The sequence below is a fragment of the Macaca fascicularis genome, chromosome 9 (genome assembly GCF_037993035.2).
Source record: "Macaca fascicularis isolate 582-1 chromosome 9, T2T-MFA8v1.1".
Taxonomy (NCBI): domain Eukaryota; kingdom Metazoa; phylum Chordata; class Mammalia; order Primates; family Cercopithecidae; genus Macaca; species Macaca fascicularis.
Genome location: NC_088383.1, coordinates 138,502,173 through 138,516,473, shown reverse-complemented (window position 1 = coordinate 138,516,473; position 14,301 = coordinate 138,502,173). Strand labels below are relative to the sequence as shown.

The window sequence follows — 14,301 nt, the reverse complement described above, 5'->3', positions numbered from 1 at the left end:
TGTTTCTTATGTATTTTCTTTATCTAATGTTCTTGGCATTGTGTTTATTAGCCAGTTAAGAGAAACACCAAGCATAGGAGTGGGTGTTTTTTTTCTTCTTGTCAGAAATAACAAGACCTACAATTTTAATAGAATGAACGGAGGAAATTAAATGTTACATTTCAAAGCAAAACATTAAGGAGTGCTTTACATTTTTTGTTTTTGCAGTTAGAGAAATACAGTGGGAGCTGTTCACAAAAACAGAGACACGTACGCTTTAAGAAATGACAAGACCCTAAAGCCATGCTGAAAAGGGGCTTTCGGCCCTTCCCCAGGCAGGGCTGTCCTCAGCCACACCCGCGCCAAGGGTCTGACCACGGCTTTCAGAGGGCAAGTGGGCCTCCTGGTTAAGGAATTCCAGAACATCAAGCAGTCCTAGTATGAAAGTCACCTGGCAGACTCTGGCGGAACAGGGAACCCTGGTCTGGATTTTTCTTTTTTTTCAATCAAGATTAATCCTGTATCTCCCTGTCTCTAAATTTCTAGAGACATATGCTGAAGAACCAAAATGTTCAATGCTCATCACCAACCAACTCCTCTGTAAACATACACATTAATCAAACATCTTGGAGCTACTAATGAAAGGGTATGAAGGGCATGGCCCTGGGTTCATCGGAGGCGGAGGGCTTCTGGACAACACACAGGGAAGCTGCAAATGCAGGAGCCATCGCAGCACGCTGTTTTGAGAGACAGGCTCGTGGCTGCGGTTGTGGGGGTAAGGCTATGTGTTACCCTGTGATCGATGGAAAACAAGCAGTTGTCACATATACTCCTCAGCCGCTTCAGCATGTGCAGTATACGGGATCATGCAGGTTCGTACTTACTCAGCTTTAGGCGTCCCCTTGCCCAGGAGCTTTATTTCGTGCAGACCCTGCTCACAACCAGACAGCTCCAGCTTCCCCAGAGGGCTGTCCAGCACGGTGCGTTTCATTTCACAGGCCTTGTCCATTTTTCCAAGTACCTAAACAGAAACAGTTTTTAAGACAAAGTGTATATGAAGAGGCTGGTCGTATATATAACACAACAGAAGTACTGGTTAAGACACAAAATATATTCCAAAGCTTTTTCCTAATTTTTGGAATCATATGATGCGTCATTTCTACAATATGGTTACCGGGAAGACAGAAAATTACCACAATTACCTAGAGCAGCCAACCAATACTACAATCTCCTGTTATTTCCTAAAATTACTGTATCCCGATTCTTCTTTTTTATGTTAAACCAATGCGTCATTGAAGGAAGCTGACCTGGTAAGAGCTCCTTTTAAATAATACCCACAACTAAGCTCACTTTGTTTTACTAAAACAATTAATAAAACAACTACCATAAACAATAAATCCCAAAGACAAACTGTTCAATATTTGGAATAAAGTACATTTTAGAATGAAGCTTGTATGCAACGACTTACAGAAAGATTCAACTCAGCACCTACGCCACGACACCTGTGTTAGGAGCCAGCCCGAGAGGATGAGCAATGCGGGGGTAAATTAAATGTGCTGTGGAGAGCACATTTAATTTACATTTAAAGAGATGTACAAGGCTGGGTGCAGTGGCTCATGCCTGTAATCCCAGCACTTTAGAAGGCCGAGAGGCTGGGCGCAGTGGCTCATGCCTGTAATCCCAGCACTTTGGAAGGCCGAGAGAGGAGGATCACTTGAACTCAGGAGTTGAAACCAGCCTGGGCAACGTAGCAAGACCCTGTCCGAAAAGAATTAAAATTAGCGGGGTGTGATAGCACACACCTGTAGTTCCAGCTGCTCAGGAGGCTGAAGAGCAGAGCCTGAGGAATACGGGGGAACACATCCATAGGCTACCTTTACACTTGTACATTTCTTTCTCTATTTTTTAGAGATGGGGTCTTGCTCTGCTGCTCAGGCTGGAGAGCAGTGGTGTAATTCTAGCTCACTGCAGTCTTGAACCATGGGCTTTAGCGATCCTCCCTCTTCAGCCTCCTCAGGCACTGGCTCTTGCTATTTTAGCTCTGTCCTCTCACTGCCACAGCTTCCCAGGAAGACCCACAGCAGCTCGTGGCTACTTAAGGAAGGCCGTCCTCATGGCTCCCATCACACCTGGGATCTTCCCACTCCAACCCAATCACCAGCAATCAAAGCTCACTGAGAACAACAAAGCAAGGGCTCCCTACATTAAGGGGCTGGAGCAGGGGCAACAAACTAGAGCCCGTGGGGCAAATCTGACTCACTGCACCTGTCTTTGTAAATAAAGTTTTATTGAGACACAATTGTGTTCATTTATTTACACACAGTCTCCTGCTGCTTCTGTGCTGCAGCGGTAGAGGTGAGCAGTTGTGACAGAGGCAATGTGGCCCTGCAAGCCCAGAACACTGACTCTCCAGCCCTCTACAGAAAAGGCCTGATGACCCCTGGAAGGGCCGCTCACTGGCACCTTCCCACTCTGTTCCCACACTGAAGCGGTTGTGAATCACGCATGCATCTCAAATCTCTGCGCCTTCACTGAAGACCCCCTCCCTGCCTGTCTGCTGGGCACCTTGCTGCCTGGTCTCCTCTCCTGTGAAAGCCTCCACCAGCCCTCCAGCTGATCTTCCCTTTCTGTGTCTTCCACATGCTTCTAAGGCCACACTTTGGTTCTCTCATCTGTCTTTCCAAGAACGAGAGAGAGGTGCATTTACGTCCCTTAAAGGGAGCAAGGTCGGGCAGCAGACCCCAAACTACACAAGCGTTTTCTAGAAGCATTACTCTCAAGATTCAATCCTAAACCGTCACACTCCAGAGCTGTCTCTACAACCTCCCCTTTTCTGTGCAGATTGACAGGGATTTGAACCGGATCCCAATCAATCGCCTCAGGATATGGATACGGGATGTGCCGGAAACCATGCCCCATCGGAGAGGCTCTGCCCACATCACACTCCTTCAACATCTCACCCTGCAGCCTCCCTGGTGCCTCAAGGGTAAAAACCAGGCTTCCCGGGAGGGCAAAGAGCCCTGTGGAAGGAGCCACCTGCCTTCCACTTACCACGTGGCAGAGGCCAGATAAAGGCAGGGGGTGAAAATCACGGCTTCCCACCCACTGTCCCGTTGCTGTGAGAAGATCACTCTCGGTGCTTCAACTGTTTTTGTCTGTAGGGTAAATCACACCAAATCACAATGTCGGCATGAGTTTAGAGGGAACACCTGCAAAGACCAGGCCTCCCAAAGGCTCTGTAGGATTTGGGGATCACTGTTGTTCCCACCACAATCAACATTTTAACCCAACCCCCTCTGCTCCGACCTCATCCCCTGGAGCATGCTGCCCCTCTCCCCCGAGTCTCATTGAAAGCACCGCCATCCCGCCCTTGCTTCCAAGGTGACTGCCTCCCCTTCTCCCATCTCCATCATTTCTCAGAGCCACAATCTCGGTCCCCAGCCTCAGCCCTGCCCCTGCAGACATCTCCCACCACCCGAGGCCACTGCTTCTCAGGCAGGGTGCCGGCGGCTCTGCTCGGGACCGCCTGAAGAACAGCACGCATCACACACACAAGGGGCTCATAAAATAGTTGTGGAACTGAATTACCAGTGTGACCACCATCCAGGCCAAGCATCCATGACAGCACTTCCCAAAGTGTGTTCACAGAAGATACTGCTCAGACAACAGGGCTCTGGAGGCAGCGTGAGAAATTGGGATGTTCTCTCGCCACTTCTTGGAAACTTGCCCTGCACGGCGGTGGGTTAAAGCTTCCAGCAGACTGGCTGTAAAGAGGCCAGCTTAGGTTTTGCTCTCTCAAATGTGGTTCTCCACGGAGCCACGTTTGCTGCTCTATCATCCCAGTCCGGGCAAGGCTGCAGGCTGTCAGAGTCAGGAGGCCTGGGCCGGGCTCTGGACTCAGGTGGGGAGCGTGGCCAGCCCCGAGCACCTGCATCAGGCAGCACTCTCAACAGCAGGTGTCAGAAACGGACACGGGCTAATTTAAGCACAAATGCCGTTTACTGAAAGGCTACTCCACAACTCAAAGAACTTCTGGGAAGGCTGGAGGAGCAGGCTCAGAAAATAGTAGGAACCAGAACTGGCCACGCTCCAATCACAGCCAAAATCAAGCTTCAGGAAACATCTGTGGGGCAACCAGGCACAGCAGGCATGGCAGCTGGCACTGTTGCCACCGTTGCCCCTGGAAACAGGATGTGGTGGCTATGGCCACCGTTGATTCTCGGCTGCTCTGCCTCCGTGGGACTTGCTCCTGATTTGAGTCCCAGGCAGGAGCCCAGCCCTGGTGCTGACGCCCACCAACATGTGCCAGTGTCCAAGCAGCTGCAGGAAGGGGCGGCCTGGGAGAGGAAGGGTTTGCCCATGTCAGTGCCTGCAGCTGCACTGCAAACATTCTGACTGGGGAGTGCCCCATGTGGGGACTGGTCAGACACTAGCTGCCCACTCCTCTCCCAAGCCTCTATTTTCTCATCAATAAGACCCCTGACTCCGCTACCTGACAGTGCCACTCTGAGGATCTAACCCGAGACGGCTACGGCCCGGGCTTCAGGTACTACACACTGTGAAGGGCTGGAAGGGCTGTCATGCCATTCTGCACAGACCACACCTTGAGTTCACCCCCAATCCAAGCATCAGCCAAAGGGGAAGACATTGGAGCGTGCAGAGACAGGGCCAGGGAGAAGGGCAGGAGCCTGGGAAGGCCACTGGGGGTGAATCCCAGCGGGCTGAAGGAGGGGCATGCGGGATGGGGTGTCCTCCACCCGGAGGAAGGAGCAGGGCGGTGGAGGGCCACAGACAGCTCAGCCCCGACAGCCTCCCAGAGAGAAGAGTCCTCAAGGTTATCAGGGTCTGGGTCCTGACCACAAGAAGCTAAACTCGGGAGGCCAGTGGCTGGGAATGCGGTGGAGAAGCCTTCCAGCCAAACCTGGTGTGGCCAAGTGAACTGCCTGCCCTGGAATGACCAACTCTGCACCCCAGAGAGCACCTCCACCCAGGAAATGCCCAAGGACCCCAGCTGCTGGTCCAAGGGACCCTAAAGCTCTGGCACATTCCCGATTGTGCCCTGCGGTGCTATCGCCATGACCAGCATCATGGCATGGGCCTCTCAGCCAAAGGGCAGGCTGGCCTCAAGCCCTAGGAACCAGCTCCCCTGGCCAGCAAGGGTGGCCTGAAGCCACAGGAACACACTGAATCAATCACAAAGCAGGGAGTTGTGGGGACCAGGTCAGCTCCATCCAAATCATTCCAAGAACCAAAAAAAAGGCAACCAGTTTATAACTGCAATAATGAATGAGTTCAGAATCTGACTTCCAAATGAGCAACAGATTCCAGCTCCTGTCCATATCCAATCGGCTGATTATTGAGGTACATGAAGCCTGCCTCATTTCACCTGAACATGACAATGAGCTGGAACATGCCCCCCCCAACCAAGAGCAAACCTCCCACAGAGGCCTGCAGAAATGGAATTGGATACGCTGCTGAAACCTGCATACTACCTTTTTTTCCTGTAGACAACCAGAGCATTTGGCACAGTTCTTCTGTGGGCAACAGTAGACGTTAGTTTAGTGCCGATTCCTAAAATGCAATGGCTGAGGCCTCTACAGGACAGAAGTCCCAGGCCACCGAACATGGCAGCATCTCTGATGCGATGCCCAGATGCCCAGGGCTGACCTAGCAGGTGTGCACACCGGGCCACCAGAGAGGTGGGGGGATGGCTGCAGACTAAATGGGGGCATCACAGACACCAGGAGGGACCCACAAAAGCCAGAAATCAGGCAGTGAGAAAAGTGAGTTTCAATAGCATAAAAACGTGACGGGAGTGAAACCATCGCAATCCAGCCAGGTGGGTGGCTCAACTTAGAAGCCAAGATACCAGACACACAAAGGCTGGCACAGCAGTGCCCTGGACAGGTCACAAGCAGCCATAAAGGCAATGGTCCCTCTCCCAACACGCCGCGCAGCAATTCCGCCATGCCCAGACCCGGGAAGAAAGACGTCCGGCTCCAGTGATGAGATTCCATCAGGATCTTCACCAATGCCCAACAACCTCAAGAGAGGGCCATTCAACGGCGGAGGCCAGATCCACAGCCCCAGGAGGGACGCTGGGAAGGAGACTGGCCCACTGAAGACAAAGATTCACTGTCACCCCTGCAACCCTCGCAGCACCCCAGCCTGAGCCCAGAGCCAGCAGGCAACCACACACCCAGGCTAGCACGCGGTGGGCAGAGTGGCAGTTAGGAACCACCCTGCAGGGGTGGGGCCACACTTCGGGGGAGAGTGTGGGCAGCTGAGAGCTTATGGAGAAACTGACATCTATACAGAGAACTGAATTACAGGGAGCGGCCGCCAGGCGAGGAGCCACGCAGGCCGGGGCAAAGGCACCCGCCACGACAGCTGGGGGATGAGGCCTGGTGTGCGTGGAGAGGCGTGGGGGACACAGCCATGCTCGGGCCCTGAGGCCACCGTGGCCAGGCCGGTCCTGCTGGCTGCCTTTTCCCTGAAAAGCCACAGAGTTTTCAACAAGGGGAGATGCAGCTGGTTTGCATTTCGAGACTCCCTCTGGCAGCTCTGTCAAGACTGGATCAGAACCGAGGTCAACTGTGGAAATAACCCACTGAGAAGTGACGAGAAACCCGACCAGGAGAGAAGCCGAAGGGAGACCAAATAATGGGAAACAAACCACTAACGACCAAGAGTCGTCTGACCGATGCCTCAGCACCCTCTACGCAGGAGCCACTGGACGAAGGTGCCAGAAACCGGAAGGAGACAAATGTGATCTCCCGGAGGGGAGAAAAATTACCCACAAAAAGTAAATCACACCGAATGGTGCTTGCAACTTTTCCATAAATCTAAGATTATTCTAAAATCAGTTTACTTTTTAAAAATCAAATAAGGTAGGATGATTTAAACTACTCCTTTTATATCTGCATTTTCTCAGTTTTCTATAGTTGGTACGAGTTGGCTTTTCAAGGAGAAAAAAAACTGTATTAATATCCAATCTGGGCCAGTCATGGTGGCTCACACCTGTAATCCCAGAATTTTGGCAGGCCGAGGCAGGAGGATCACTTCAGCCCAGGAGTTCAAGACCAGTCTGGGCAATGTGACGAAACCCCAGCTCTACTAAAAAATACAAAAAAAATTAGCCAGGCTGGTGGCATGCGCCTGTAGTTCCAGCCACTTGGGAGGCTGAGGCAGGAGGATTGCTTGAGCCCAGGAGGTCAAGGCTGCAGTAAGTCACAATAGTATCACTGCACTCCAGCCTGGGTAACAGAGCAAGACCCTGTCCCCACTGAAAAAAAAAAGAAAGAAAAAAAGGAAAAAGAAAAGTAAGAGCTATACAAAGAAATAAAGGGTACCCAAAACTATGAATACATGGGTCAATATAATGTACAAAAAAGCTAATGTGCTGCATTGCTGATGTCAAGTAGAAAAACAATGGTAAACGTTTTCCGCTTACTGTGATCTCACCATGTCTTATATAAAACCAACGATGGTTAATGCTTTTCTGAATAAAAACTGAGGTGTGAAAAAATTCTGTGAGTTACAAAAATAAAGATTAGGATAAAATGAAAACACACATAAGTAAATCAGATCACATCTCCCCTTCATTTCCATCTTGATGAGAAAATACTCCCATCGGATCTGGCTTGAACCAGGGGGCCCAGTCCGTGGCCTGTTAGGAAACGGGCCACACAGCAGGAGGTAAGCAGCGGGTGAGCGAGCATCACTGTCAGGTCAGCGGCAGCATTAAATTCTCATAGGCGTGTGATGCCTGCTGTGAACTGTGCATGGGGGGATCTGGGTGGGACGCTCCTTGGGAGAATCTAGTGTCTGACGATCTGAGGTGGAACAGTTTCATCCCAAACCACCCCCCCGATCCCATCTGTGGAAAAATTCATCTTCCATGAAACTGGTCCCTGGTGCCAACAAAACTGGGGACCCCTAGCCCAAATGGTCCCAAATTTGGTGGGCCACATCTCCTCCTTTCCCGGCTTCAGTCCCCCATGACCCCATCGCATCCACCCACCCGCCTCCCTCCGGCCGCTGTCCCTCACACTCCAGCCTTGCTCTGCTTTCAGGGCCTCCGCACTACCGCTCTGTCTCTGTCCCAGCCTGCACAGGGGCCACTGTCACCTCACTCACAACCACGCTCAGACGTCACCTTCTCAGAGAAGCTGCCGAAAACAGTCACCACCTCCACCTCTTCTTTCTCTGCCTTATTTTCCTTACATGACCTGGAATCACGGTGGCAGGATTTGCTTACTTGATGTGTCGCCTTCCCTAGAATGTAAGCTCCAATACAGGCAGCCAATGTGTCACAACTGTAGCCAATGAGTGAGGAGAAGCCTGCGGAGAGTTCTTGTTTTCATGCTTTTTCTAAAGTCAGATGGCACCCCCCTACCCTTCCTTCCTTGACATGGCAGATGTGATGGCGGGAGCTGTGGCAACCACCACAGTGATCATGAGGAAAAGGCCAAGAGCCTTGAGAGACGAGGCCCCAACACTGTGAGCGACTCCACACCGCAGCTCTCCACGGCCACCCCACACCGCAGCTCTCCACGCCCCACCCCCCACACCGCAGCTCTCCACGCCCCCTCCACACCGCAGCTCCCCACGGACCCCCCACACCGCAGCTCTCCACGCCCCCTCCACACCGCAGCTCTCCACGCCCCCTCCACACCGCAGCTCTCCACGGCCCCCCCACACTGCAGCTCTCCACGGCCACACATCACAGCCTCTCCATGGCTGGCTAGGCTTCTCCTTGTGAGAGAACAGGAAAGCTGGGCTTGTTTCAAGTCTATGTTCTGAGAAATTCCTGTTTTTCTTCAACCCGGAGTAGTCTTAGCTGATCTACTGCTGTATCCCCAGCATCTAGAATAACAGGGCCTGGCACCCACAAGTTCTCAGCAAATATGTGTTGAACAAAAGATCTAATTATATGAATCATGCAATGATAATGAGATAGAAATTCAGAAAAAGAACTCTAGGATTAATGAGAGCCTGTATCAAGGGGTTTGATGTCCTGGGGAGTCCAGGAAGGCTTCCTGGAGGAGGTGCTGAGAGAGGAGGGACAGTGTTGTAGTTTCTGGGTGGAGAAGAGGAGGACAGACTAAGGCAGGCAGGCGCACATAGGCAAAGGCACTGGCGCTGGAAGAAGCACAGAGCGTTAAGGAGCAGAAGGTGGCAGCCAGGTCACCAGGAGGGAGAGGACCTGGCTTTGAGATGAGGCTGCCTCAGCAGCTCCTGGAGCAGTGAGGGCCAAGTCCTGGGACGCAAGTCAGACAAACAAGGGAGAACACGGATTCCAGGCGTGTCAAGGGCAGGGACAGGGAGAGGTGCCTGGGAGGCTGCAGCCACAACCACCAGAGACAGGGAGACAATGTGTGGGCAAGCTCTCTCCGGGCAAATCACAGAATCTGCTCTGGCTACAAGTGTGCTGTGAAAAGAAGAAAAGAGAAAAAGCCAACCGCCTACTACACCCAAGCACAAGGTTCGCAGCTGCATAAAACAGGGCCTGTCCTAGAAACAGGAATTCCCGGCCCTTCTTCCCTGAAGCCGCCCACTGGAACCTCAGGGAACACACCGGGGCAGAGAGGCCCTCGGCGTCCCATTGAAGGAAAGCAGGCAGCCCCAGCGTCCCGTCTAACTCAAACACGCCAGCTTCGATTCTGCAAAACGGAACAATGATGTGGAAGACCCAAATGCTCAGGACTTCCAGAATTTGAACTGTTGGTCCTAAGGGGGCTCCAAAACACGTCATGTGTACATAACGGGACAGCCATGTTGCTGAGAGGACCACAATCTAAGGGGCGACCAGACAGGCAGGTGTCCAGTGGACTCAGTGCTCTCTGCCTCTCAGGCTTGCACAGGGATGACCACACAGCCCACATTTAGGACACCCAAGCAATTCAACAGTCGAGCTTCCTAATGTCCCCCCTTCCCACTTTCACGAAGCACAAGCCCATGGCCCCACAGCCTGGCAGTGCTCCCGGCACCACCACGGCATCCACCTAAACCACGTGAGTGGCTGACGGTAATTGGTGGCAGAAAAAAATTGATTTTTCATGGCTATTTGGAGACCTCTGGAAAAATGAAATGAATTTCATTTCATCTCCCTTTTAACATGAATGGCGTTTAAATAACAATGTTCTGAATTAAGCAGTTGGCGCCAGAGGCCAGTTCCTGCCATATTAAAAGGAAGAGACCCAGAGACAGAAACTGTCTTCTTTCACCCCTACTGGTAGTTGTTTTCCAGGCCTGCTGCACATGTCTAAAAACCGTCCTTCCAGGATCATCTTTGCAGCTCTGTGTCTTTCCCTCTTAACCATCTCCACTGCACAGAAACAGACTAGCCGGGCGTGGTGACGTGCGCCTGCAGTCCCACCTATCCAGAGGCGGAGGTGGAAGAACTGCCTGAGTCCTGGAGTTCCAGACCAGCCTGGGAAACACAGTGAGACCACACCTCAAAAACATAAAAACAAACAGGCTAACAGGGAGAAATCACCTGCCTCCTTGTAAGCAGTTTACAAACAAGGTAGCCCAGGTCCCCTGTGGCCTGGGCTTTGGGTCTGTGTGAAGTGGGAGATTGGCTGACCTGAGGAAGGAACAGGACCGTGCCTGACTGCCTCACAACCTCCCACAAAGACATCACAAGATGAAAACTAGCTTTGCAATCTCCCTTCTGAACAGGGAATAAGGGGCATTGGGGAAGCCCCTCTCATCCTCAGGACTCGTGCTCAGCCCACCTCAAAATCAGGCATGAGATAGTATTTTAATTAAAAAAAAAAAAAAAAGCTTGTGTCAAAACCCTAGAAGAGAGAAAATACTTCATCCCTATCACCTAATCATAAACCTGGCCACGGGAGGGTGGGAGGAGGAGGTGGTGCGGCTGACGCTCACCCAGTACAAAGGGCTCAAGGCTCAGAGACCCCACCTGTGGTCCCTGCTGTAACCAGGGGTCTCCCCGCGGATTCAGCTGGGTCATATCCAACACAAGACAGTCAAGTGTGGCTCAGTTCATTCTGCTCTCACAACCAAAAGGGGTTCTGTTACATTGAAATGGTTTCACCAAACAAAACTGGAGCTGCCACCTGGGATGTCCAACTGAGAAGGGATCCAAACGGCGTTCCCAAATGCCACCCCAAAGCTTCCTGGTGGGGTCCTAACGGGAGCCCTGGAAAAAGGGAAACACTCCTGTGTGTGGCTGAACTTCTGTGAACCTGGCTACACACACGCAGAAACCGAGGGGAGATTCTGCATTAGAATCACATAACCGGGCCTGCAAATTAAAAGAAAGTTTCTATCTGAAGCCACATTCCACAAATACTGCTCATGTCTTGGCTTACACACAGACTTCCAGGGTCTGGGTCCTGGAACAGGAGGTGTGCCGGTTTTTATTACTGTCATCGGAGGCGGCCCCGCATGGCAGAGCACCTTTTTGATTAATGATGCTTTGGTTGTAAAGAACACTCAAACAACAAGAGCCCTGGGGAATTAGGGATGGTCGAAGAAGGAGCCCTGGCAGCAAGGTTCCAGAAGCACCCCAGGCACGCGCGTCTTATTAAAGGGTTTGGCATAGTCATCTACATAACACACGACGTGTGGCACATTATCAAACCAACGTGAAGATGCCTACACATCAGATCCCAGAAGCAGACGGACATCTAAGGAAATCTGTTCACTGGTCTTTAAATCACCCATTTCGAGATATAAACTGGCACTTGTCTACATTTAAAAATCATACTTAACATAAAATCTGGTTTTCTTTTCCGAACTCTTCCTTTTGGTACATATATGGAACTAAACATGAGTAACGCAGGAAGATAAACGCTATTCTGAAGCTCATGCACTGCTTTGAACCTGTGCAATCAGGCAGGAAATCAGTCAGCAAGCAGTTAACAAAACTGCTGTGTGTGTGTGAAAGAAACAGATCACACCTAGAGAAAAGGGCAGAAAACATCAATGTGTACGGTTTTAACAAATTGCTCCAAAAGCTCCCTGGAACTTCAAGCACTTTGGAATAATGTTTCCAGATGATAACTGCCACTCCCATATCCATTCCCACAGTTTAGCTAACCCAACTCTAGCTCCAACTGACAACTGGTTTGTGATACTGGAACACTGTCAAGATGAGCCTATAAAAGTCTTTTTGGAAGCTTCTTAGTAACTATTACCTGTTTCTTTAAGAGGTTTCATAAAAGGCTTTCCTACTTGCCATGTCACTGCAGACCAAAGAAAAATCTATATGAAGAGCTTCCATGACATGAATGTCCCAGTGTCAGGGGGTGTGCAAACCTGAGTACACTCAGGTGTATGTGCACGGTGCACAGCAGAGCTGGGAGACGTGGCCACAGGCTAACCACTATGCGTCCTCTAGCTAACTGTGTAGAGGAAAACATTTTAATGCTAAAATACAGATAAAATGAAAAATTACAAGTGTTTTTCTGTTTTTTGTTTGTTTGTTTGTTTTTTGGGTTGTTTGTTTTTGTTTTTGGCAAGGCTGCAGGGGCCTGAGCATGCCGGAGATGCCAATCGTCCTTGAGGGCAGGAGGTAGTGCAGCCAGCTCAGGCCTTAGAACCCTGGAACTTCCCTGTGCCAGAGCCAGGAGGCGGAGTGGGCAGCCACTCTTTTGGTTTCACAAGGTCACTGGCTGCTCTACCTTCACGACACTCCCAGGTCATTAAGACACAGTAGGTACCAGCGCACCTTCTCACACAGACCTTGTCTTCCACACAGGTCACGATGGACACTTGGACATCAAGAGATGCTTCCGTTACCTCCAAGGCACCTGGCAGTGTCTGAGTGGGCACTTCCAAGAGGCTGGGACCCCGCCAGTCTCTAGGAGGGTAATGAAACCCACCATGGGAACCTGACCCTAACTGCAGGACGCCTGGCTTCTGACAAGCGCGTTTTGGACTCACACAATCTCGTGAATCCAGCCAGGGTCCTCCCTGGTCAGAAATACCATGGCACCCTCTGCTCAGAACACGAGGCCACCTCCGCTCTCTCTATGGAGCTGGCAGGACTGTGGCTGTTCCTTTAAAATCAAATGGTGCTCCCCAGCCTCTAGACAACGGGAACGCATTAGAAGAGAAGAGCTTTCACAGTCCCCAAATCCTGTGAAAGCAAGACAGATTCCACGGTGGAGGGAACCCCAAGCCTTGTGTGAACCGGGGAGCTGTGCCCGTCCACAACAGCAGCCTGGCCCTCCCAGCAACATGGGCTTCGAGACCCGCCTATGAATCTCTTCAAGCTGACCCCAGGCCCAAGACATCCAAGACCTCAGCACAGTCTCGTACCCGATTGAATCACATCCCACTTCAGCCTTCATCAAGCATGATTCCTTTAGTTTACTATGAAAAAGACAATGAGAAAACACCATGTTTTCCCTCATTTTTAACTAGCCCTGCTAGAACTTCCTACACTAACATCCGTGCTAATGCCAACTGCCTTGCAGAAGGGACAGAAGCTGCCCCAGCCATGTGGCCTGGCCAGGATGGCGCTCACCCCACAGGGCTCTGGCCCGGGTCTCCCGCCTGAGCCCGCCGAGGCCCCCACTGGGTCGCACGTCTCACCCCGCCAGCAGCACACTCCTTACAACCTGAGAATTTTCTGGCACTTCAGGAAGCAACTAACTGCTGTGCTGCACAGTGACAGTCTGTCATGAGGAGTAAAGAGGTGGCAGGCTGGTGTTCAAAATGAAATGTCACTTCTTAAAACCGTTACGGCTTGGGAAGCTTCAGCTTAAATATGTCATGGCAGAAAATAACCTCATTCTTTATAGCCTCTAAAGTTGGGTGAAGTTTCACTGACTTCTTAGAGAATAAGTAACATGTGCAAACACAAGAAGATCTGACGGAAACATCAACTTTCTCAATTAAGCAAGGTGGCCAAAGCCACTGATTCCTGCCCTGAGCAGGTGCCGGGGCACTCTCTGTGGCCACTGAGGAGCAGCCTGGACAGTCCCATCCAGGGGCTGAGGGGAAGCTCCTCTTTCTCCTTGTCCATACATCGAGATGGGATTATACCCCTCCCCGCCAAGGAAGGACCTTGTACTAGCAAAGTACCAAGTGCTTGTTTGCAATGAAGCCATGGGAAGAAAGCCACGGTTAATAAAATTTTCCGCCTGTGTTGGGATGGAATTTGTACATTCAGAACGTGTGGTTTTTGTGTCATGTTACCCACTTAATGATATAATCAGTCAACACCGGGATTCACCAAAACACGCGTCTCCAGGTTCAACAACCAAACCCTTGTGCACACAGATCTACGGACAGAGAGCACTGTGGGATGGGGGCTCCAGGACAGGCACCCACCTGAGCCTC

The 14,301-nt window shown here is 51.2% G+C and overlaps 1 protein-coding gene across 7 annotated transcripts in view; it reads right to left on the bottom strand.

Moving 5' to 3' along the window:
• Positions 1-14,301, bottom strand: part of MGMT (O-6-methylguanine-DNA methyltransferase) — a 292,476-nt gene that overhangs the window by 220,586 nt on the left and 57,589 nt on the right. For 4 of the 7 annotated variants that reach the window (XM_045361748.3, XM_065521612.2, XM_045361746.3 and 1 more), the window contains one exon: positions 864-1,000. The exons of 1 other annotated variant lie outside the window; for it this stretch is intronic. In XM_045361748.3, the coding sequence (XP_045217683.1) occupies positions 864-988 (125 nt within the window). In that variant the 5' untranslated portion in view covers positions 989-1,000. Of the gene's footprint in view, positions 1-863; positions 1,001-3,030; positions 3,135-3,567; positions 3,852-14,301 lie in introns of those variants that run through there. 2 more of the 7 variants (XM_065521611.2, XM_045361747.3) reach the window with 2 other exon arrangements.